The 20,060-nt window shown below is 50.3% G+C and overlaps 4 protein-coding genes across 11 annotated transcripts in view; 1 reads left to right on the forward strand and 3 right to left on the reverse strand.

The window, feature by feature from the left end:
- RRP8 (ribosomal RNA processing 8) overlaps nt 1–2,540 on the reverse strand; it is a 29,295-nt gene extending 26,755 nt beyond the window's left edge. For all 3 annotated transcript variants that reach the window (XR_004177467.1, XM_021926174.2, XM_031653264.1), the window contains exons 1-3: nt 2,296–2,540; nt 752–1,115; nt 48–501 (exon numbers count right to left, since the gene is read on the reverse strand). Coding sequence is in view for 2 of the 3 variants with exons in the window: in XM_021926174.2 (XP_021781866.2) it covers nt 48–501; nt 752–1,115; nt 2,296–2,394 (917 nt within the window). In the remaining variant the exon portion in view is untranslated. The remainder of the gene's footprint in view (nt 1–47; nt 502–751; nt 1,116–2,295) is intronic.
- Nucleotides 2,541–2,609: 69 nt separating this feature from the next.
- ILK (integrin linked kinase) lies at nt 2,610–9,740 on the forward strand. 4 transcript variants are annotated; one of them, XM_021926177.2, is made up of 13 exons: nt 2,610–2,717; nt 3,151–3,285; nt 6,915–7,080; nt 7,263–7,358; nt 7,561–7,657; nt 7,748–7,831; nt 7,935–8,020; nt 8,163–8,272; nt 8,376–8,503; nt 8,595–8,716; nt 8,803–8,902; nt 9,015–9,145; nt 9,329–9,737. In XM_021926177.2, exons 2-13 carry the CDS (start codon nt 3,197–3,199, stop codon nt 9,476–9,478), a joined length of 1,359 nt encoding a protein of 452 aa, XP_021781869.1. In that variant the 5' UTR covers nt 2,610–2,717; nt 3,151–3,196; the 3' UTR covers nt 9,479–9,737. The 4 variants fall into 4 exon arrangements, with proteins under 4 accessions (XP_021781869.1, XP_021781868.1, XP_021781871.1 ...); XM_021926178.2 differs by having other exon boundaries at nt 2,695–2,799; XM_021926176.1 differs by having other exon boundaries at nt 7,561–7,831; nt 9,329–9,740.
- TAF10 (TATA-box binding protein associated factor 10) lies at nt 9,682–11,534 on the reverse strand. Of its 3 annotated transcripts, none has more exons than XM_003910284.4 (5): nt 10,828–11,534; nt 10,535–10,689; nt 10,255–10,319; nt 10,056–10,170; nt 9,682–9,878 (listed from the first exon to the last, which is right to left on the reverse strand). In XM_003910284.4, the coding sequence occupies exons 1-5, from the start codon at nt 11,057–11,059 to the stop codon at nt 9,789–9,791; spliced, it is 657 nt and encodes a 218-aa protein (XP_003910333.1). In that variant the 5' UTR covers nt 11,060–11,534; the 3' UTR covers nt 9,682–9,788. The 3 variants fall into 3 exon arrangements, with proteins under 3 accessions (XP_003910333.1, XP_009184971.1, XP_021781874.1); XM_009186707.3 differs by having other exon boundaries at nt 9,709–9,878; nt 10,813–11,534; XM_021926182.2 differs by having other exon boundaries at nt 9,709–9,878; nt 10,535–11,534.
- Nucleotides 11,535–11,639: 105 nt separating this feature from the next.
- On the reverse strand, nt 11,640–18,372 carry TPP1 (tripeptidyl peptidase 1). The gene is made up of 13 exons (XM_003910282.5): nt 18,281–18,372; nt 18,093–18,164; nt 17,673–17,812; nt 16,513–16,663; nt 16,188–16,315; nt 15,862–16,040; nt 15,548–15,746; nt 15,207–15,395; nt 14,886–14,955; nt 14,323–14,443; nt 14,052–14,210; nt 13,747–13,872; nt 11,640–13,567 (listed from the first exon to the last, which is right to left on the reverse strand). Exons 1-13 carry the CDS (start codon nt 18,322–18,324, stop codon nt 13,427–13,429), a joined length of 1,719 nt encoding a protein of 572 aa, XP_003910331.1. The 5' UTR covers nt 18,325–18,372; the 3' UTR covers nt 11,640–13,426.
- Between the last annotated feature and the right edge of the window lie 1,688 nt (nt 18,373–20,060).

The following is a 20,060-nucleotide window of genomic DNA, read 5'->3' on the forward strand; positions in this document are numbered from 1 at the left end:
TTACTGACCCACCACATGGCTTCTCACAGTGCCTGACCCCCATTCACCGCTGGCGAAGATCCCTGGCGATGCTGTCCACTGGCTGCAGTGGCCACTTCTTCACCTGGCTCTGGAAGCCGCGGTGGTAGACAAGAAAAGCCTCAGGGTCTTCCTGGAAGAGATGCTGTGCAGCACTGCTGGGCCCTGAGTACAGCTGTTCATTGAGGTAACGAAATCGGGCGCCATCCAGCCGCTGTGCCATGCGGGCTCGCAAATCCGCTGCCCGAGCCTCATGGCTGTCTGTCCTGGAAACAGGAGGCACCTCTGTCTTCTCTGTGGGGGCCTCAGCTGGAGCCTGGCCTGGCACCTGAGGTGGCCGAAACTTGTTCTTATGTCTTCTTTTGTTCTTTTGCCGGTTCCGCCACTGCTTGCGGCTTAATGTACGAGGGGGTTTAGGGGAAATGGACCCAGGGCTTTGCTTCGGTGGATCATTTGTAGTAGTACCCTTCCAGGCTTTGGGACCTGCAGGGAGGGAGATGGGAAGGTGCACCTGAGGCAAAATCTCTTACATTCAGGTCATGGCAAGTCATCCCAGCCATACCTCTGTCTTTGAAACAGTGACTGTGGCCTGCATAAAAGTACTTCTTATTGCCTGAGTACACCATTAACCTCAATCCTAATGGCAGTCAATAACCTCTGCTGTATGTAGAATCAGTTGACCTACTCCCTACCCCCGCCCCCGACACACAGACATATACACATCCAATGGTACCTGTTTGGTCAACACCATCCCGGTGCTGGGCTGAATTTATAGGGGCATGTTTCTGGCACTTCCTCTTTCTTTTCTCTTTTTCAGCAGAGTCACTGCCAACAAGAGCCTGTTTGTGGCATTTCTTCTTCCTTTCCACTTCTTCCTCAGAGTCACTGCAAGGTGGGCCCTGTTTTTCACATTTCTTCTTCCCTTTTTTCCCTACTTCAACAGAGGCACTGGCAAACGATGCCTTTTGGGGGCATTTCTTCTTCCTTTCCTCCTCGTCCTCCTCAGAGTCACTGCTAGGTAGGCTGGGGGGATGCTGGGAAAGAGATGCTGCCTCTAGGGCCCGTAATGTGGCCAAGAGCTGGTGGCACTTGGAGCCCTGGGGGAAAACAAGGGGTGACAGTGGGCCTAAAGAGAATGGATGAGGCCTGGAGAATAAGAAGGGAGAGATGTTGACCTGATTCACACTAGCAGAAGCAGCTGAATTCTTCCCAGTCAAGCCTGCCAGAACCCAGAAGAACTTTCACGTCACCACCCCAACTTCTGGGAAGCTGGAGAGCAGAGAAACCACCTATCCCACTTTCTTCAATGTGTAAATGAGTTAATAGAGGTTTTCCCAAAGGAAAGTGCTAAGGCCACAAGCAACAAGACCAAGGCCAGAGACCAGGAGTTCCAACCCTTCACCTTGAGCTTTTGCCTCCAGTTGATACATTCCCAAAAGAGGTAAGGAGGTTTCTGAACAGGAGGTACATGATCACACACGTATATTAAATATTTAACATGTCTCTAGCTGCAGTGTAGAAAAAAAACGGAAGGGGAGAAATTGCAGAGAGGCCAGCAGCTTGGACAATGGTAATGGGGCTAGGGGATGAAAAAAGAGGAAACAAAGTAGGTCGATTCCAAGTTGGAGGCAGACTGAAGCCTAAGAAAAGCCTGAGGAAGTACGGCCCTCACATCTGAGAGGCTCAAAGGAGAAGGTGTACTGTCGAGAAGGCTGATTCTGTGTTGCAGTTCTACTGGGTAATCCTAGGCCAGGCACTTACCTTGATTCTAAGTTTCCCACACCCTCCCTTGAACAATGATACTGACAACTCTTACTTTCTCCAATCCATCCTCCACACTGTAACCAATGACCCTTTCAAAATACAAATCTGAAGAAATAATTCCATTGCTTAAAACCTTTCATTGGCTTCTATTCTAATATATGCAAAACTTCTAATCTACCTCTTGAACTTGAACAGCATCCCTTCTCATTTACTCTGTATTCCAACCACAAGGATCACTTGTGTGTGTGACTCTAACAGAACATGCTGTCTTGCCCCAGGGCCCTTGTACGTACTTTTCCCTGTCTGAAGAACCCTCTTCGCTTCCCCAGCTTCTACTCAACAACTCTCTCTGACCCAACGTCAGTTTCTTTTGGAAATTCTCGGATCTTTAGATCAGGACTCGCCCTCAACGGTGCCACAGGTGTCCCTCCCTGCAATACACACAGCGCTGGGATCCACCAGCGTCTGCTTCGCGGCCTGAAACAGCTCCCATCGCCTCTGAGGGTCACTCACTTTGTTTTGCAAGGCGGCCGCAGGAGGAGGTCGTGAGATTACGGGCCCAAGGCCCGCGGCTACTGGGGCCGCCGAGGCCCACTCAGGCTCTTCGAACATGAGGGACCGGAGGGCAAGGTCGCGGAGTCCCCGATCTTCTCCACGTGCCTCAGAGTTCTTCTCTGGGAGTCGCAGCGCTCAGACCCGCCGGAACGGAGCCGGAAACCAAAGCGTGACAGCCAGGGGTTGCTAGAGCGGCCGGCGCAGCGCAGCGAACCATCGAGTTCAGCCAGCCGCGGCTAGAAGGGCACGGAGGCGGTGGGAGGGGAAGGACGGAGGCCCGCGCTGCCCAAGAGCACCAGGGGCGGGGCGGGGCCGGCGTCGGGCTGCGGGCGCGGCCGGACGGGAGTTCCCCGGAGAAGGAGCCTGCAGCCCGAGTCCCGGTGAGTGCGAGAGGACCCGCGCCCCCTGCCCACGACTAGGGGTCCTGCCAACCTGTCACCCCTCACTTCTCCTGAGTTCCAAGTAAGGAACGGAGCCAACCCTGGGGAGGACCCCCAGTCCCCTCCCCCAGCGTATACGGATCCTGAACCTCCCCACTTCCCCCAACTCTATTCGCGGATAGGGTCTAGTTGCCTACTCTCGGACATCCGTTCAGGAGACACTACCTCTTAGGAGACACTACCTGCCTCCCCTGACCCCCCTTTACCTCGCGCCTAGAGGACACAGCCGGGCATCATCCCGCAGCCACAAACTCCTTCACAGACCCCCAATAGCCGGGGACGCAGCTCAGGCCCCTTACCCCCAACACAAACACTTCTCTCCTGTGGAGGATAAAGCTTGGGGTTCATCCTCCTTCCCTGGATCACCCCACAGTCCTCAGGCTACCCTAATCCAGGGGACTCGGCGCCGGGACGCTGCTATGGACGACATTTTCACTCAGTGCCGGGAGGGCAACGCAGTCGCCGTTCGCCTGTGGCTGGACAACACGGAGAACGATCTCAACCAGGGGTGAGCTGAAGCGGTTGGTGGATGAGAGGAAGGCTAGATATCTCTTGGCTACGTGGAGTGGAGTGCTCATGTCTGGTGGGGGCGGCTGCCTTTGCTAGCCAGTGTAATGAGTGCTAAGCACAGCCTGTGGGGGGCAGAGAGTCTTCACAGAGGAGGCAGTTTGAGCTGAATCTTACCTGCTGAATGAGAGTTTCACAGGCAGAGGCTGCAGAGAGCTTTCCAGCCTCAGTAAACTGCATGGGCAAAGGCTAGGAGGCAAGGCACAGAGCAGAGAGAACAGGAAATTGTCTGGAGTTCCATATAGCTGGAGGATAGATGATCTCTGTGGGTCGGAGCATTGGGTACAAGAGGAGAAGAACAGGACATAAGACTGTAGAGGTCTGCAAAGATCAGCCAGATCATGCAAGCATATTTAGGCTATAAGAAGGTCTTTATTTTAAAAGCAAGGTTTTAAAGCTGTGTAGTGACATAATGAGATTGTCCATTTTTCAGTATCATTTTGGATGCTTTGTGAAGAGCAGGTGGAAAGGAGGCAGTTGCCTAGTTCATCGTAGAAGTAATGATGTCTTGGACTAGAATTAGGGTGAGTGAAAAAGAGAAGTGATCAAATTCCAGAAGTCTTTAGGACAAAGAATTGTGGAACTTGGTGGGGAGTGAGTAAGGGCAAAGATGAGGACCAGGGTTCTGGCTTGGGAACTTGGATAGATGGTGGCTGTTTTTACTGAGATGGAGAAAACTGGAGGATGAGGCATTCTATTTTGGACGTGTTAAAGTTAAGGTGACAATGCAGCAAGGTAGAAATGTTGAGTGTGTTGTTGGTTACGCAGATTTGCAATTCAGGAGAGGAATCTGACTTGGAGATACAGATTTGAGAGCTATCAGCATATAGATGATACTTGAAGCCATGGGTGTGAAGGAGAATGTCTCAGGAGAGTGGAAGGCAAGAGGTCAGGAGACAGGAAGCCTGCACGACTGAAAAGGAGCAGCTGTAAGTTGAAAAAGAAATAGGAAAATGTGTCAGTAAAGCTTAGAGAATGTTTTAATGAAGGGGAGGTGGTCAACAGCAGTTCAGGCTACTGAGAGATCAAAGAACATTAATATTTTAAAGTAGCCATTGAATTTACAATTGGGATTTTTTTTTTAAGTTCAGGGGTACATGTGCAGGTTTGTTATATGGATAAACTCGTGTCATGGAGATTTGTTGTACAGATCATTTCATCACCCAGGTATTAAGCCATAGTACCCATTAGTTGTTTTTCCTGATCCTCTCCCTCTTCCTATCCACCCCACTCTGGTAGGCCCCAGCGTCTGTTGTTCCCCTCAATGTGCAGTTAGGATGTATTTGATGATCTGTGAGTATTGTTTCAGAATAATGGGTGAAGAAATCAGACTACACTGGGTTCCTTCATTTAAGAGACTATGATGAACACCTTCTGTGCTGGGTGCTAGAGTCCAGAATCTGACATAATCTCTGCTCTCAAGACAGCAGATTTGTGGCAGATTGAAAAGTAGACCAGTTGCGGTGGCTCATGCCTGTAATCCCAGCACTTTGGGAGGCCGAGGCGGGTGGATCACAAGGTCAGGAGTTCGAGACCAGCCTGACCAACATATTGAAACCCTGTCTCTACTAAAAATACAAAAATTAGCTAGGTGTGGTGGTGTGCGCCTGTAATCCCAGCTACTTGGGAGGCTAAGCCAGGAGAATCTCTTGAACCTGGAAGCAGAGGCTGCAGTGAGCCAAGATCGTGCCACTGCACTCCAGCCTGGGCCACAGAGCAAGACTGTCCCAAAAAAGAAAAAAAAAAAGAAAAGTTGAGAGGTAAGCAAATAGTGAAAGGGAATGTAGACCAGTTCTACAAGGTTGGCTGAGATAGGAAGGCAAGAAGAGCAGTAGTGGTGGTGACTCAGGGTGGCAGATTCAAATTCTTTATTTTTTAAGATTGATAGAGTTTAGTTTTTAGGTTTGACAAGTCAGGATCACCTGTCATCTTAGTCTAGACTTCACTGGTTCCCATTAGGTTCTACACTATTTATCTTTAATACTTTGCAAAGTCATTTGTTCCATTTTTCACATAATTCTCAAAGGGTACCCTGATAAAGACAGTAAGCACTGTTACTATTTTGTTGGTGAGGAAATACAGGCTTAGGCAGTTGTCCAGTTGACCTAGCATCTAGGAAGACTCTAGGAAGATGTTGCCAGAAGGAAAAGGGGTGGCATTAATGAAACTGGATGGTTGTGGTGCTGGTTTGAGGGGTAAAGTATGGGGGCCTAAGTTGGCTGTATGCTGGATATGAAGATGGGGTTAATTCCTAGCAGGATTCCTTGAGATAAAAGTCCAGGCCCTGAGGTGGCAGGCAGCTTGATAGTGAACAGAACCCTTGTGCCCATACTTTTGCCCCCAGAGTTTGGCCTGCCCAGTACTGGAAGCTGATAAGTCAGGGCACAAATTAAAGGTCTAGGAGGCAAGACCAGCTGATAAACAGTGGGTGTAATGCTTCCTGGGGATATCCCACCTCTAGGGAAAGCTTTTGGCTATTTCTGTGTTAGCAGATGCCAGCAAGTTGTGGAGGAAAATGATTAAGTAAAAGGCCACACCCCCAACCCCTTCAGCTGTAGGGGCATCTGGATGGCCAGACCCCTGATCAGCTCCAGGCCTTGCCTAGAGTCGCACACAGGAAGTGACCACAGCACTAAGGCATCCGGAGGCTGCTGGCCCAGACCACGGACCGCCCCCTGCTCCACCCCTTGAATCTGCAGCCCCGAACTAGAGGGAATTTCCTTTTATGGCCCCAGGCTGTCAGGCAGGCTCAGCTCCAAACCAATTGTTTTGTTTTGTTTGTATACTTATTTTACTTTATAAAATACATATCTCTTGGAAAAGAAAAAAATAAGGTATCGTTTTCATCCCAAAACAGCCATTCTCATTTTCTTCTGTTTTCTGTGCACAGGATTGCTAAGTAGGGGAATCCTGCTTTGCATGGTGGTTTGTTATCTCCCTCATCAGTAGTCAAAAGGATTTCTCCTTTTCAATATAAACCCTTCCAAAACATCATTTAAATTCCATTCCATTTTTAGATGTTAGTTTCAGTACCAGAGCCAAATAGTAAGTTTGTTCCCTCTCTTATAAGTTGTGGCCTGCCTTGTCCAAGACACCCTTCTTCCCCACTAACATGCACCGAAAAGCTGCTGTCAATCCATTCCCTCACAAAACTTAAAATCTAACAGACAAGACAGTCCACTAACAGATTTTTACAATCCAGTGCGACAAGTGCTGAAGTAGGGGGATATATAAGATGTGGTGGAAAACAGAAAGAACCAATAGATGTTGCAGAAGGGGTGCAGGAGAAACCAGGGGAAGAGCGCTACCACCTAATGAAATGAGATGTGGGATATGGTGAAGATAACAAAATTTTTTATAGAGGTCGTTGAGGTATGTAGGTGGTCGGTTTGGTTTGAAGTTCAGGGGAAGGTCCAAAATGGACAGTTTTGGGAGTTGCTGGCATGAATGAGAATCAAAGTCCTAGAGAGGTAAGCCTTCCCAGAGAGTATGTAATTATCAGTTTTTCAGGAATCAAAACCTTTGCCCCATCCCACCTCCAGCTCAATGACCATTGCCCCTTCCTCAAAGGGACGATCATGGCTTCTCCCCCTTGCACTGGGCCTGCCGAGAGGGCCGCTCTGCTGTGGTTGAGATGTTGATCATGCGGGGGGCACGGATCAATGTAATGAACCGTGGGGATGACACCCCCCTGCATCTGGCAGCCAGTCATGGACACCGTGATATTGTACAGAAGGTACGTACAAACCCTTTCGTCATCCACATCACATACATGCCATGAGGGTCAGTCACAGGCACTGTAACATACAGCAGAAAGTATGTGTACTCTTCCCCCTTTTCCCGTGCCCTGACACCAGTATCTCATTTGAGGCTGACTGTACCTTCTGCCTCTTCTTTTTGTCTGGCCATGGGGTCCAGCTATTGCAGTACAAAGCAGACATCAATGCAGTGAATGAACATGGGAATGTGCCCCTGCACTATGCCTGTTTTTGGGGACAAGACCAAGTGGCAGAGGTGAGTACTCAGCCCTCAAGTCCTGAGATGGGTAGGAAGTAAAGTCAGCCTGGGTGGGAGATTTTGGAACCCTCAACCCATTCTGCCAGTACTATTGTGTGACACTCACAGGATTAAGAACTACATTTGTGCATTCATGGTTGGTTCATTGACTGCCAGCGAGGCAGCAGTGGCTCTCATCATAATGGCCTTTTCATTCCAGGACCTGGTGGCAAATGGGGCCCTTGTCAGCATCTGCAACAAGTATGGAGAGATGCCTGTGGACAAAGCCAAGGCACCCCTGAGAGAGCTTCTCCGAGGTCCATCTCCCCACCCCCTAGCTTGTCTCTTGTCCCTTCCCACCTGTCTTCTCCCTCTGTACCACAGCTCACGTTGGTTTTCTTCCCTAGAGCGGGCAGAGAAGATGGGCCAGAATCTCAACCGTATTCCATACAAGGACACATTCTGGAAGGGGACCACCCGCACTCGGCCCCGTGAGTCACCACTGTGGGAAGAAGGGTTGTAAAAGGAGATAATCCTGGCCTCTTGGGGCTGGGTTAGGGTGAAGCTGGGTACCTGACCTGCCCACACTCTTAGGAAATGGAACCCTGAACAAACACTCTGGCATTGACTTCAAACAGCTTAACTTCCTGACGAAGCTCAACGAGAATCACTCTGGAGAGGTGACCCCTGCCCTTCTTGCCCTTCCCTCACTAAACCCCTGTAAATTACCTGCTTTTTACCTGGTTTAAGTTTTTCCTCCAGTTAGAGGGCAAGGAAGTGGTAGCAACAGTAAAAGCCTCCTAACCTCTATCTGTTCTTCAGCTATGGAAGGGCCGCTGGCAGGGCAATGACATTGTCGTGAAGGTGCTGAAGGTTCGAGACTGGAGTACAAGGAAGAGCAGGGACTTCAATGAAGAGTGTCCCCGGCTCAGGTAGTGCAAGGCGTAACCTGGAAGCTGCTAGTTCCAGGGAACCCTGAATAGCACTGAAAGAGATCTTTTATACTCTGCTTCAACCACTCCCTCCTTCTTCCAGGATTTTCTCGCATCCAAATGTGCTTCCAGTGCTAGGTGCCTGTCAGTCTCCACCTGCTCCTCATCCTACTCTCATCACACACTGGATGCCATATGGATCCCTCTACAATGTACTACATGAAGGCACCAGTGAGTAGAGATGTTGAATTTTCTTGGGGAGGAAATGGGAGAGAGGGTGCATGAGCCTCTCTGAACTATTTGAACTTTTGCTTCCTCTCAGATTTCGTCGTAGACCAGAGCCAGGCTGTGAAGTTTGCTTTGGACATGGCAAGGGGCATGGCCTTCCTACACACACTAGAGCCCCTCATCCCACGACATGCGCTCAATAGCCGTAGTGTAATGGTGAGGCCACAAGCTCACTCCTGGCCCAGGCCCCAAAAGTCCTTTGCCTATCTATGACTTACCTCCTTCTGTTTTCTCTTCCTCAGATTGATGAGGACATGACTGCCCGAATTAGCATGGCTGATGTCAAGTTCTCTTTCCAATGTCCTGGTCGCATGTATGCACCTGCCTGGGTAGCCCCTGAAGGTGGGTGAAGTCATCATGTTGGGAGGTGAAAAAGGATCACCTCAGAAGTAGTGGAAGGGGGCAGAGACAGGAAAGGCCAGGGGGCCAGAACAGACAAGCCCTATCCCTCTAGCTCTGCAGAAGAAGCCTGAAGACACAAACAGACGCTCAGCAGACATGTGGAGTTTTGCAGTGCTTCTGTGGGAACTGGTGACACGGGAGGTACCCTTTGCTGATCTTTCCAATATGGAGATTGGAATGAAGGTGAGAGCAGAACAGCATACATTTGTGTTGGGGGAGTGGTTGGTTATGGTGTAAATAACTGTAGTGGGCCTGGGCTCCTCTCATATTTGTTCGGATATACAGTTATCCTGTCCCAGGGGCCAGTGGCTTCTCTCTACATGACAGACTCAAATTGTGAGGCTCAGTTTTTTCTTGTATTCACAGGTGGCATTGGAAGGCCTTCGGCCTACCATCCCACCAGGTATTTCCCCTCATGTGTGTAAGCTCATGAAGATCTGCATGAACGAAGACCCTGCAAAGCGACCCAAATTTGACATGATTGTGCCTATCCTGGAGAAGATGCAGGACAAGTAGGACCGGAAGGTCCTTGCCTGAACTCCAGAGGTGTCAGGACATGGTTGGGGGAATGCACCTCCCCAAAGCAGCAGACCTCTGGTTGCCTCCCCTGCCTCCAGTCATGGTACTACCCCAGCCATGGGGTCCATCCCCTTCCCCCATCCCTACCACTGTGGCCCCAAAAGGGGCGGGCTCAGAGCTTTGTCACTTGCCACATGGTGTCTCCCAACATGGGAGGGATCAGCCCCGCCTGTCACAATAAAGTTTATTATGAAAACAGGCTGGTGTGGGGACATGGGGACAGACAAGTACATTTAGGTTGGGTGGCTCAGGTGAAGTAGTGCGGCTTCTTCACATTGATGCCATACTCGCTGAGGGCAGGGGTCAAGTCCTCCATGGTTAAAGTATACTTGCGGTCCTGAGGGAAGAGGGAAGAGCACCAACTGAGCACAGGAATCCCACACTTCAATCCCAGATGGGTGACCCTGAGTAAGTTTTACACCTCCCCTAGGATTCAGTTTCCCCAAAGGGGTGGCAGGATAAGCTTCCACTGTTGTGCAAGGTAATTAGTGATTCAATGAGCCTCCCCTCACACCTTGCTCTTGCTCCGGGAGCTGCCGGAGGCTGTGCCCTTCATTTTGCAGTGCTGTAGGGCATCATTGGCAATATCTGAGATGAATTTCTGGGCAGCTAGGGAGATGAGCCGAATTCTAGAGAGAAAAAACTTACATGAGAAGGAGATGGACAACACACTGCACAAGCACCCAAAACTAACCTGCCCTGGGTTTACTCACATGCGTGGGTCTGAGGCCTCAAAGCCAGCACGGTTCAGGTAGTAACCAGTCACTGCATCTGGGATCTAAGAAATCAATTAAGAGAACTGTCAGCAGAGTGGGATGAGGGTGAGGGAAATGTCGGATAGACCTGGTTATCAGGAAGCTCACGATTTGGGTGAGCAGAGGGCAAAAACAAGAGCGACTACGGAAGCAAACATCAGAGGGTGCTGAAAAGCACGGAGATGTGGCTGAAAGTTGTGACAGCAGGCTAGGTGGCCTTATTCGGGCGGAAGCCCACCGTAGGCGTGTAATCCTCCAGCTGCATCAAGAAGTCCACCAACGGCGTGCTGGACACCACCGGCTTCACGTCTCCGTTGGCCGCGCTCGGCAGTACGTAAATCCCGTTAGACATGGCCCCTTCTGGGGGCGCCGCGCCACCCGCCGACACCGGAGCTGGAGGAGAACCAGCAAAATGAGACACAGAGGTGGGAGGCGCAGGGCCCCAGCGAGGTCTGTCTATACCCTCTGCCCTCACCCGCCGCGGGGCCCAGTCCCAGACGCTTCCCTCGCCCTCACCCGTCAGGCCCTCACCCGCCCCACGCCGCTCAGCTGGCTCCCCGGCCCGCGCCGCCAAGGGTCCCGTGCCCCCAGCAGCTGCTCCAGCCCCAGGCCCCCCTGCTGTCCCCGCGGGGCTGGCCTTGTTCTCCGCAGCGGTGCTGGCGGGCAGCGCGGCGGGAGCCGAGACCGGGGGCGCCGGGCCCGGGGCCGAGGCGGCGGAAGCCGGCGCCGCCTCGGGGTCCGCGCCGGAGCCGCTGCAGCTCATCGGGCCGGTGGGAGAGGCGGCGAACAGAGCCGCTTCCGCTTCCGCTCGCGCCGCGCACACCCCGGGGTGACGTCACGCGCCCTCGACTCGCCCCGCCTGTCACTGTTAGTGCTCTCCAGCCCGCTCCCTGCCTCCTCCGGTAGTGGGTCTGCGGGTTAGAGGAAATAGGCTGAAGGGCGGAGACCAAGCCTTGGCGAACTGCGCTGCCGTCGCCATTCCGCCCTAGCCTCTGCGGTGCTCGGTGGCGATTCCGTCGAGACTAGAAGCAGCGTGCGTCCGGGACTCTTCCGCCGCTCTGGGACACCTCATTCTGTCTGACGCTCAAGACCTTGCTTCGAGGTTTATGGGCCCTACATCCCTCGACTACGGGTTGCCTGCCTGTCTGCATCCTTTCAAGTTCCCTTATTCAGCCTTGTAAGGATTCATAGTGGATTTGGAAAGCCCCCCGCCCTTCTCCACCAACTGCCCCGAGAGGTGGGGGCAGCAGTGGGGCGGCCCACAGTGCTGCTGTAGGAGGAGGAGGGGTTTCAGCCTAAGTCAACAACGTATGCAAAAATCACAACGAGTGAAAGGCGTGAGGTTTTCAATGTAGCAGATATTTAATTCTTATTTGCCAACTCCTGAGCTAGGACCTGGGAATACAAAGTTAAATAGAACACGATTCTAGTCCTCTAGGCACCAACGGTCTTGGAAAGGAAGCCAGACAAGTAAAGTGGCTATTTCAATACTATGTGGTCGTTACAATACTAGAGGTAGACACAGGGGTCGCAGTGCAAGGGAGGAAGGGCATTAACATCTGCCACCTACTTCCAGGTGCCAAGTACTCTTATCAACATTATTCCACTTTATTCCCTGGTGATTATGAAAGGCAGGTAATATTCCCACTTAACAGACGAGGAAACAGCCTCAGGGAGATAAACTTGCTTGACCCAGTCTCTCTCCCAGTCCATATCAGAACCAAGATTCAAACAGGTTTTGTTTAGAAAATCTAGGATTTTTCAGCCATACCAAAATGAAGTAGCCTCAGGGAATCAAAACATTCACGAGAGAAGGTGACTTCTGAGCTGAATCTTGTAAGAATTCTGGAAATTAACCAGGCAGTTTGTATCAGGGGTGGTATTAAGGGGACAGAACAGCTTGAGCAAGAGTGAGAGTTCCTTGGGGTTTGGGGAGGGAGGAGGAAAAATGATTTGTTACTTAGGAACAAATAGCAAGGAAGGTTTGTGAGCTATGATTGGGGGAAGAAAATAAAAAGCCTGAACTCTATCCAGTAATCCTTGAAGGGTTTTCATCCAAGTGGCCTGATGGGATTTGCATTTTACTCTGGAAGATGATTTGGGGATTGGCCGAAAGTAAGGACACTGTACTTTTCAAGAGAATGTCGCCCTAAACTAATGTAGTAGCAGTGGGGATATAAGTGGATAAGTTCTAGATATACTTGGGAAATATCATTGGAAGGACTTGTGGACTGATAAAGATATTTAAGAGGTACGAGGTGCAGTCATTAGGACTTGTTGATTGAGGACTTGTTGATTGAAGATGCGGTGGAAAGATGACACAGATTCTGGCTTGGTTGGAAAAAGCATAGCATCATTTACCAAGAAGAAACCAGAGATGGAATTGTTTGGGTTTGGGAAGGTGGAAGATGAAATGTTGAATATCACACATCTTACATTTGAGGTATCAATCACTATTGGATAGAAAGTCTTATTTAGTGAGATGGTAATGGTTGTAGATGTCAGTGATTTGTTCCAGGGGACAATGAGTAAACTGAGAAGAGCAAAAACCTACAAATGGAGCAATGAAGGTCAGCATTCCATGAAGTAGCAGAAGCTGATGAGGGAGGAAGACAAGAGTGGTCAGAGAAGTTAAGCCATGGAAGCTAAGTAAGGAGAGGGAGTGGGCAACTATGATGGAAAGGCCATAAAGCAAAGATTGAGAAGTATGCACTGCAGGCCATTGTTTCTGGATGTCAGGGTAGGAAAGGGTAAAAGGTGAGAGTAGAGGTCTCCTTGCAGTGAATTGGGCAGTAAATATGAAGTGAAGTAGTGCAGAGTCTGTACACAACCCTTTGGAAAAGCCTGATTGAAAAGAGAAAGATGAGATGCAGAGGGAGATGCATTCAAAAAAATGCTAGTTATAGCATCTTATTGAGGAATCTAAGGCAGGAGTAGGGAGACCTGAGTATGATGGAGCATGGTAGGGTTGGGAGTCAAGTCAAGCTCATAGCATTTCAGGGTTAGGCAGATAAGCTGTCTGCAGCAGTCAATAGTTGAGGGTTCAGCAGGGCTTCCAATAGGGCAGAATAAGGGACTGAACTGCCAGCTTCAGGGCAGGGGACAAGCCATCTCTCCTGATAGGAAAATGTCAGGGGTTGAGTAGAGTCTTCAGCAAAGCTGGGAAGTTGGGTGTTCCCCAGCCTGTTACAGGATCCCAGCCAGGGCCAGAGCAGAAACCCTGGCCCTCCACCTCTTCATCCAGACAGGATGCATGGCAGCCATGGGTTACCTAGGGAGGAGGCTGGCATCAGATCTGGGCCTGCTAGTACCAATACTTAAAGAGTATACCTCCTCATCCTGTATTCATATTTCAGAGGCTGTTCCATACCACCCCAACTGCCCCCAAGTCCCCCTTAGTACTCCCCATAGTTGTATGAAAATGTCCACACCCTTCCCTTCCACACTCACATCAAAGAGTCCTGCCCCATGCTGCTGGTAGAGCCTTGGGTTGAGAAAGCCAAGAGGGGGGCGGCCACTGAGGATTCTGTGCTCATTGATCAAGGATAGGAGCCCCCCAAACACTGGAGTAGAGGCCTGCAAGAGTGAAGGTGCAAGTAAAGGTCAGGGGTTCAGAGTGACTGGACTTTTTGATGGTGATGCTTTAAAGTATCAGACATCTCTAAGGAGTCAGGGGTTCTGGATGCAAGGTACTCAAGGTGTTAGGGGGTAAGGGTAGTTCCTGAGTGAGAGTTTGGAGATGGGCTGATTCTCACCGAGGTTCCGGACACCCATGGAATGGGCACTCTGTTGCTGACCACCCAGTAGCCATCAGAAAGTGCAGCCACATCTGGGTAGGCACGGCCACTGGCATTGAAGTAACTGGATGGTGGAAGGTGGGGGCTAGAGCTCAGGAACTTGGCTACAGCTTCCTCCTGAAAGGCATTTTTGAGTGAGTATTGACATGTGGCCTGCCCAGCAGTCAGCTGAACTGAGGATCCCCCATCCTCACTCTTACCCTGCATCTATGCACATAAACACATGTACCTGGTATGAAGGCCGTGGGAACACATTGCTGAAGCCACCACCACTGATATAGTCAACAATTTCATTTGTGATGAGGAAAGGTTCCTGGAAGGATGTGCCTCCCACTGTGGTGACATAGGGGCTGAGGGGAGAAGACAGCATTCAGATAGTAGTGGACCCAAGGGGACCTCCAAGATATGTGGGGAGGGGTGAGTATAGCCCAGATCTTGCTGGAGGAACTAGACTCTATGGGGAAGCATCTACATAGGATTGACTAAGAGATTTTGAGCCTTCAAGGCATGGTCCGAGGTGACTGTGCACACGTTTCTCTACAGAACATCCATCAAATCTTCCACTAAAATGCCTGGGGACTGAGGAAAAGGAACAATGGGAGCTGTATCCCACACAAGAGATTTGGGGCCTGAGACCTACAGGAAGAAGAGATAGGAGTGCAGCAACCAGGGCAGGCAAAGCTTAAGGCTGAACCACAGGAGCACATGGTGGGGTCAAGACAAAGGTTCTACATCATGAGATCACAAGTGAAAGGTGGTGGTTATACTTGAGTGGTAGGCTAGAGTACTTACCTGGAGGCAGGGAAGGTAGGGCGGAACTGGTGTCTTCCAGAGACAGACCAACACCCGGCCCCACTGTCACCTAAGAGAGACCAAGTGTAGCACTCATATTAATTGGTCAGGGCTTAGTATGTGGGTTCAGATGTCAGAGAGGAAATTTATGTGTCAGCTGTTACTGCAGGAGGTCAGAGTGTAGAGGTTAGGTCAGTGGTCCCTGTTGGAAGGTCTAAGTTCAGATTATGAGTCAGAGACCAGGCTCAGGGGTCACTGTGGGGTCAAAGCTCCCAGGTTGCAGGGGTGGAAGCGTTGTCTAAGTTTAGGGTAGGAGGTCACCTGAGGCGAAGAGCAGGGTGAGACCCCGAGCAGCAGCCTTCATGAGCTCCGTGTTGACCCGCTGGATGTAGGCACTGCTGAGGGAGTCCTCCTCATCTCCATAGCTCACAGTATGCACATGTGGCAGGGCTGACTCGTTACTGAGCAGCATGAGCCACTGCAGGAAGGGCTCCTGTCCCTCATGCCGGCCTGGATTATTATTTTTGTTTGAGGGATGGGCACAAAGATAGTCATTGGGGGTTGTCAGGATCTCTCTCCAGCTTACAGCATTCCCTTGAGGGGGCAGGGATCAATACCCATCTCCCACCCTCTTCCCCACCGTCCAGTCCTCTTGGCAGTACCAGGGCTACTGTAGACCCAGGTGGAGATGTTGGCGCCAGCACTCATCAGGTACTGCACATCTAGACTGGCCTCAATCCCGGCCCGGCCCCGGCCCTGTTGTCCAACCACACGGGTTACTGATGCCTGATGTGCAAAGTTGCCACCGAAGAGGCGCATGAACTGAGCCAGGTCTGAGTCATGGAAATACTGCTCCAGGAACTATGGAGGGAGTCAGAGCAGAGGTCGTGGGTCTGAGGGTGAGTCCCAGTGTGGCAAGGCACTGAGGACACTGTGTGGAGGCTCTGAGGACCCTGGGGCTCTTTGCTTGGCTCACCTGGGCACAGGCTTGGCTGTTATTGCTGGTGCCAGAACCCACGTCTTGTGAGGTCAAGTTATATCGCTTACGGATCACAGAGGGGGTCACCCCCAAATGCAGGCCTACAGTCCCTGTCACCTGCGGCTCAGGACGTTGCCTCAGGGATGATGTTGGGGGAAAACGGTGCAGTCCCCCCACTGTAGGGATAAGTCAGGCTTGAGGAGATCTTATAGACTGTAATGCCCACCTTACTACTCACCCTACCCTCAGTCTCCAAAGGCATCTAAACTTCCCCAGCCCCTGGATCTGTCTGCCCCAATCCCCATTCACCCCATAGGTGTTACCAAAGTCCACATGGGGGGCCAAGGCCTGTGGAAGCTGGTAGGGACGTGGGGACCTTACAACATGGGTCTCTGTAGGTCCTCCCACATAGTGATGAAACTCAGCCCCAGGGAGTAGCAGCTCTGCTTGCCTGGAGGTCAGAAAACAGAGGTCAGAAAGCTCAAAACAGAACAGAAGAAGCTGCCTCTGAGCATCCCTGGGCAGTCAGTCACTGTCTCCCCATGCATCAGCTCCCACCCACAAGCCCCAGCAAGCTCTCAACTCCCTCCCATCCATCTCACTGAGGGGATGACTGGTGCCTTCCATGGAGAAATCATTTCCTCTCACCGGATGCTTAGCCAGCAAGTCAAAAAGTCCTGTGTGATCACAGAATGGCACTTCTGGGCTCCGGCTGCCAAAAGCCATTTTTGCACCGTGTGGAGGGTCAGTGGGGATGGCCTCACCAGATCAGCCACATTCTCTAGGGTCAAGTATTTTCCTGCAGGGATTCAGAAGAGGCACTTGCCCTCATTCATTGCTTTCCCAAACTCCCCGTTTTGGACCTTGACTATGAGACATCAGGACTTCCCAAAGCCTGGATCAGGGTAAAGGAGGGTTGTGCGTGCAGGTGTAGGGTGTACTTGGGGAGCAGAAGAAGAAAAGGCTGGAGAGACTTGAAATGCCATGGCCAAGAATATGGATTTACCCTAAAGGCCAGTAAGTTGCAAATGTCGCACCACAGCATGTATTGCCATGATCATGAAAATCAATGAGATTAATACATATAAATTTTCCATTTTAATTTTAAGCTTATGTCCAGTAAATGTTTTCAAATCTTTTGGCACTAGTTATCCAGTTTAGCTCAAATTTGCATACTTGTTGATTTTAAGCTTAACACGATGGTGAGTCACTGTTTCCTGCCATGCATACTAGTGTCACACTGCCCTGTCCCCAGCCTCTGCAGTTCACATGTGCACACTCCCCCTGCTGTGAAGGGCTTTAACCAGGAGAAGGAACCAATCCATTCTGACTGTTGGAGAGACTTTTGAAGCAGAGTGGGGGAGTACAGTGAGGGGTGGGGTGGAGGGAGGAGACTGCAGATCAGCTGGGGAGCTGGGCAGTAGTCCAGGAGTGGGAATAAATGAGTGAGTTGGTAGTAACAAAGGACAGCAAGAAGTAAACTAATCCAAAGGCTCTTTGGGAGTTAGAACTGGCAGCCTTAGTATGTGAACAGAAGAAATTAGAATGGATTCGAGGGTAGGGGAAGGAACTTAAGTTGTACTAGATGCTATTTTCCCGTTTGCCTGGTAGCTAGTAAGTAGCAGAGTCAGAATTTGAGTTCATATTTGATCATAAAGCCTATATGCTGAGCCACATCCCCTTTTAGGTTTCTAGCCTGAGGAACACAAGTGTCTTGTCAGGCCCTGACATGATCACCATCCCATGCCCAACCCAGCCCTGTGTCCCTCCACTGCATCCCACATCCTGTCCTCAGTCCCAAAAGGCACCGTATTGAGGAGAGTTGGGATCCGACACAGCCTGCACCAGCTCCGAGAGTCTTTCCAGGTTCTGCTGTCTCAGGGCAAAGGTGAGACTCAGCTCTTCCTCAGGGTCCGCACGGCCCAGGGACACCCAGCCTGGGGGCAGCCTGTAGGGTCAGGGGTCAGGGACATGGCTTTGGTTAGGGTAGAGATGGAAAATATTGGTCGTGGAAGGTTCCAGATTAGGAGCTGAGACCTTGGGTAGGATCCTAGGAGCAGATACAGATCACATGAGGTGAATGATAGGGGACTGAGCCTAGGAACCTAGAGATGAAACTATGGAGTGTGTACTAGGAGCTGGCATGGGGGTGAGAGAAGCTAGGACCAGGACAGTGAGAGGCAGAACAGGGTATGGGGAAGGGGGTGGTCTGTGCTAAGTCAACTCACGTTCTCCGCTGGTCGGGCTCCGGGCTGTAACTGCATTTGCCAGAGAGGATGAGGGCAAAGAGCCCTAGGAGGCTGTAAGGGCAGCAGGTGGGTTTCAGTGGGAGCTACATTGTCCTTGTGTTCCCACCCTCCCAATATGTGCTCCCCTCAACGTGATCCCTTTCTCCCCAGCCCTCTCAATTTCTCACCAGGCTTGGAGTCCCATTCTGCCCTTCCGCAGATCTGCTGTCATGTGACAGATCACATGAACCCTACAGTCCACCACCACTAACCCTCTGCCTAGTAACTAGTGACGGTGCTGGCTCCTCCCTTGCGTGGGTGGTCCTGAATGCTAGGCAAGGGTGGTGCTGCCACTCGGATTCTCCCCTCTGGCCAGTCAAGTGCTGAGTAAGCCCAGTGCTCCCCACCTGCATCCTGAGCTTGGTCCCCTGGGAATCACCACAAGTGAGTAGGCTCTAGAGACCCACAGACCGGGGTTCTTCCAAGCTATATGATATCAGCAAAATAACCTCTCAGAGCCTAGGTTTCTGCATTTACAATATGGAGACTTAATATAAAAGTGATCTGCCTTGAAATATTGCAGTGAAAAAATTTTTTCCTCCTTTATCCTCTATGTCTCCATATTATCAATTTTGTGTTCATTTTAGGACTACATTTATGAACAGAGTAGAGCTTTTGCAAGATCAGGATCCTTTTATTCAAATCAGTTTCCAGTTTTAAGTAGCTTCCCAGGAGATCTAAAACCAGCTGGGGTCCTGTTTATTACGGGTTCCCAAGGTTTTCAAGGAAATCAACTTTGTTCCAAGAGCCACGGAGGAATCTTGCATCTTGTTTAGTGGGCTCAGGTGGATAAAATGGAAACAGACCTTTGCTTCTTTCTAATGGTAACTCAAAGCCCACAAGGTGTGAGTTTACTGCTTCGAATTGGGGTCATTACAAGAAGATTTTCAATGAGAGTTAAAACCCTGAGGATTCAGTTCCCTTCCAGTCTTCCTAAGTATTTTTTTCCCCAAAAAATCCATATGGAAGATGGTGTCAGCAGTGTCATTTTAACTTCTAAAACCATTAATCCTATACTCATGTAAAATCCCTTGTTCTGACCTCAATACTTTTTAGATAGATCCCTCTACTCTTGCTGTTGTCCTACAGGCCACTGACATCCATTAACCTATAGATCATATTCCCACGCTGAAGATTACGGCACTTCACTTTTCTCTCCATCCCAATTCCTGCGATCATTTGACCTAGATGATCAAATTATCTAGGTAAAAGACCCATTCAACACCCTAACCTTCCATTTCTTCATCTCATTAAACCCAAGGAGCATTACCTTCACTTCACTGAAGCAAACCAGTCCCATGGCTACACTTGGGCTTGCTATCTCTCAAAACTGCTCTACCTTTGAAATTATAATTATAGAATCCTTTCTTAGACTGTAACCTTCTGTTTTTTCAAGCTATTGTTTTTCCTCACTCCTATTAATCTGACTTCCTCCTGTCCATTGATCCCTCCAGTTTCCCACTAAGCTTGGATCCTAGAGCTGTATTTACTAGCATCATGCTCAGAAACATTTCTCTTTGACCACTTTTTTTTTTTTTTTCTAATTTCCTCAGTCCCATGAACTTCTCAAATATTGGCCAATCGCCTTTCCCTCACAGCCTGGCTCCCCCAAAGAATGGTCTACACCAGTGGTTCCCAAATCCCTTTGTATGACTGTGAAAGTTTACACTGAGATGAAGCAAGACAGCCACCTGCAGAAAGCCTGACATGACAAAGGCTCAACAAATTGAGCTATTATTACAATGTGGATATTTAGTGGCCCCAAGAAAAACAAATAAACCCCTTGACTGCTCTTGTACCCACCCCGACTTATTTTAAAAAAAGAATTTCGGGCCTAGAGCTGGTCATCCCCAAGATCCCCTTTCACACCCAACTGATCCCTCTCAAGGCCCTGCTGGCCTCTTGCCC

This window comes from Papio anubis, chromosome 12, assembly GCF_008728515.1.
Source record: "Papio anubis isolate 15944 chromosome 12, Panubis1.0, whole genome shotgun sequence".
Lineage (NCBI taxonomy): Eukaryota > Metazoa > Chordata > Mammalia > Primates > Cercopithecidae > Papio > Papio anubis.

What these genes read in the sequence shown, in the direction of transcription:
- ILK (XM_021926176.1), top strand. Translation starts at nt 3,197, where the DNA reads ATGGACGACATTTTCACTCAGTGCCGGGAGGGCAACGCAGTCGCCGTT. An exon ending in GAGAACGATCTCAACCAGGG is followed by an intron (nt 3,286 to 6,914) that starts GTGAGCTGAAGC and finishes CCTTCCTCAAAG; the next exon opens with GGACGATCATGGCTTCTCCC. An exon ending in ACGAGAATCACTCTGGAGAG is followed by an intron (nt 8,021 to 8,162) that starts GTGACCCCTGCC and finishes TCTGTTCTTCAG; the next exon opens with CTATGGAAGGGCCGCTGGCA.
- TPP1 (XM_003910282.5), bottom strand. Translation starts at nt 18,324, where the DNA reads ATGACAGCAGATCTGCGGAAGGGCAGAATGGGACTCCAAGCCTG. An exon ending in ACTTGCTGGCTAAGCATCCG is followed by an intron (nt 16,316 to 16,512) that starts GTGAGAGGAAAT and finishes TCTGACCTCCAG; the next exon opens with GCAAGCAGAGCTGCTACTCC. An exon ending in CACCCTGCTCTTCGCCTCAG is followed by an intron (nt 14,956 to 15,206) that starts GTGACCTCCTAC and finishes GGTCTCTCTTAG; the next exon opens with GTGACAGTGGGGCCGGGTGT.
- TAF10 (XM_021926182.2), bottom strand. Translation starts at nt 11,059, where the DNA reads ATGAGCTGCAGCGGCTCCGGCGCGGACCCCGAGGCGGCGCCGGCTTCC. An exon ending in GAGGCCTCAGACCCACGCAT is followed by an intron (nt 10,171 to 10,254) that starts GTGAGTAAACCC and finishes TTTTCTCTCTAG; the next exon opens with AATTCGGCTCATCTCCCTAG. An exon ending in GCTCCCGGAGCAAGAGCAAG is followed by an intron (nt 9,879 to 10,055) that starts GTGTGAGGGGAG and finishes CTCTTCCCTCAG; the next exon opens with GACCGCAAGTATACTTTAAC.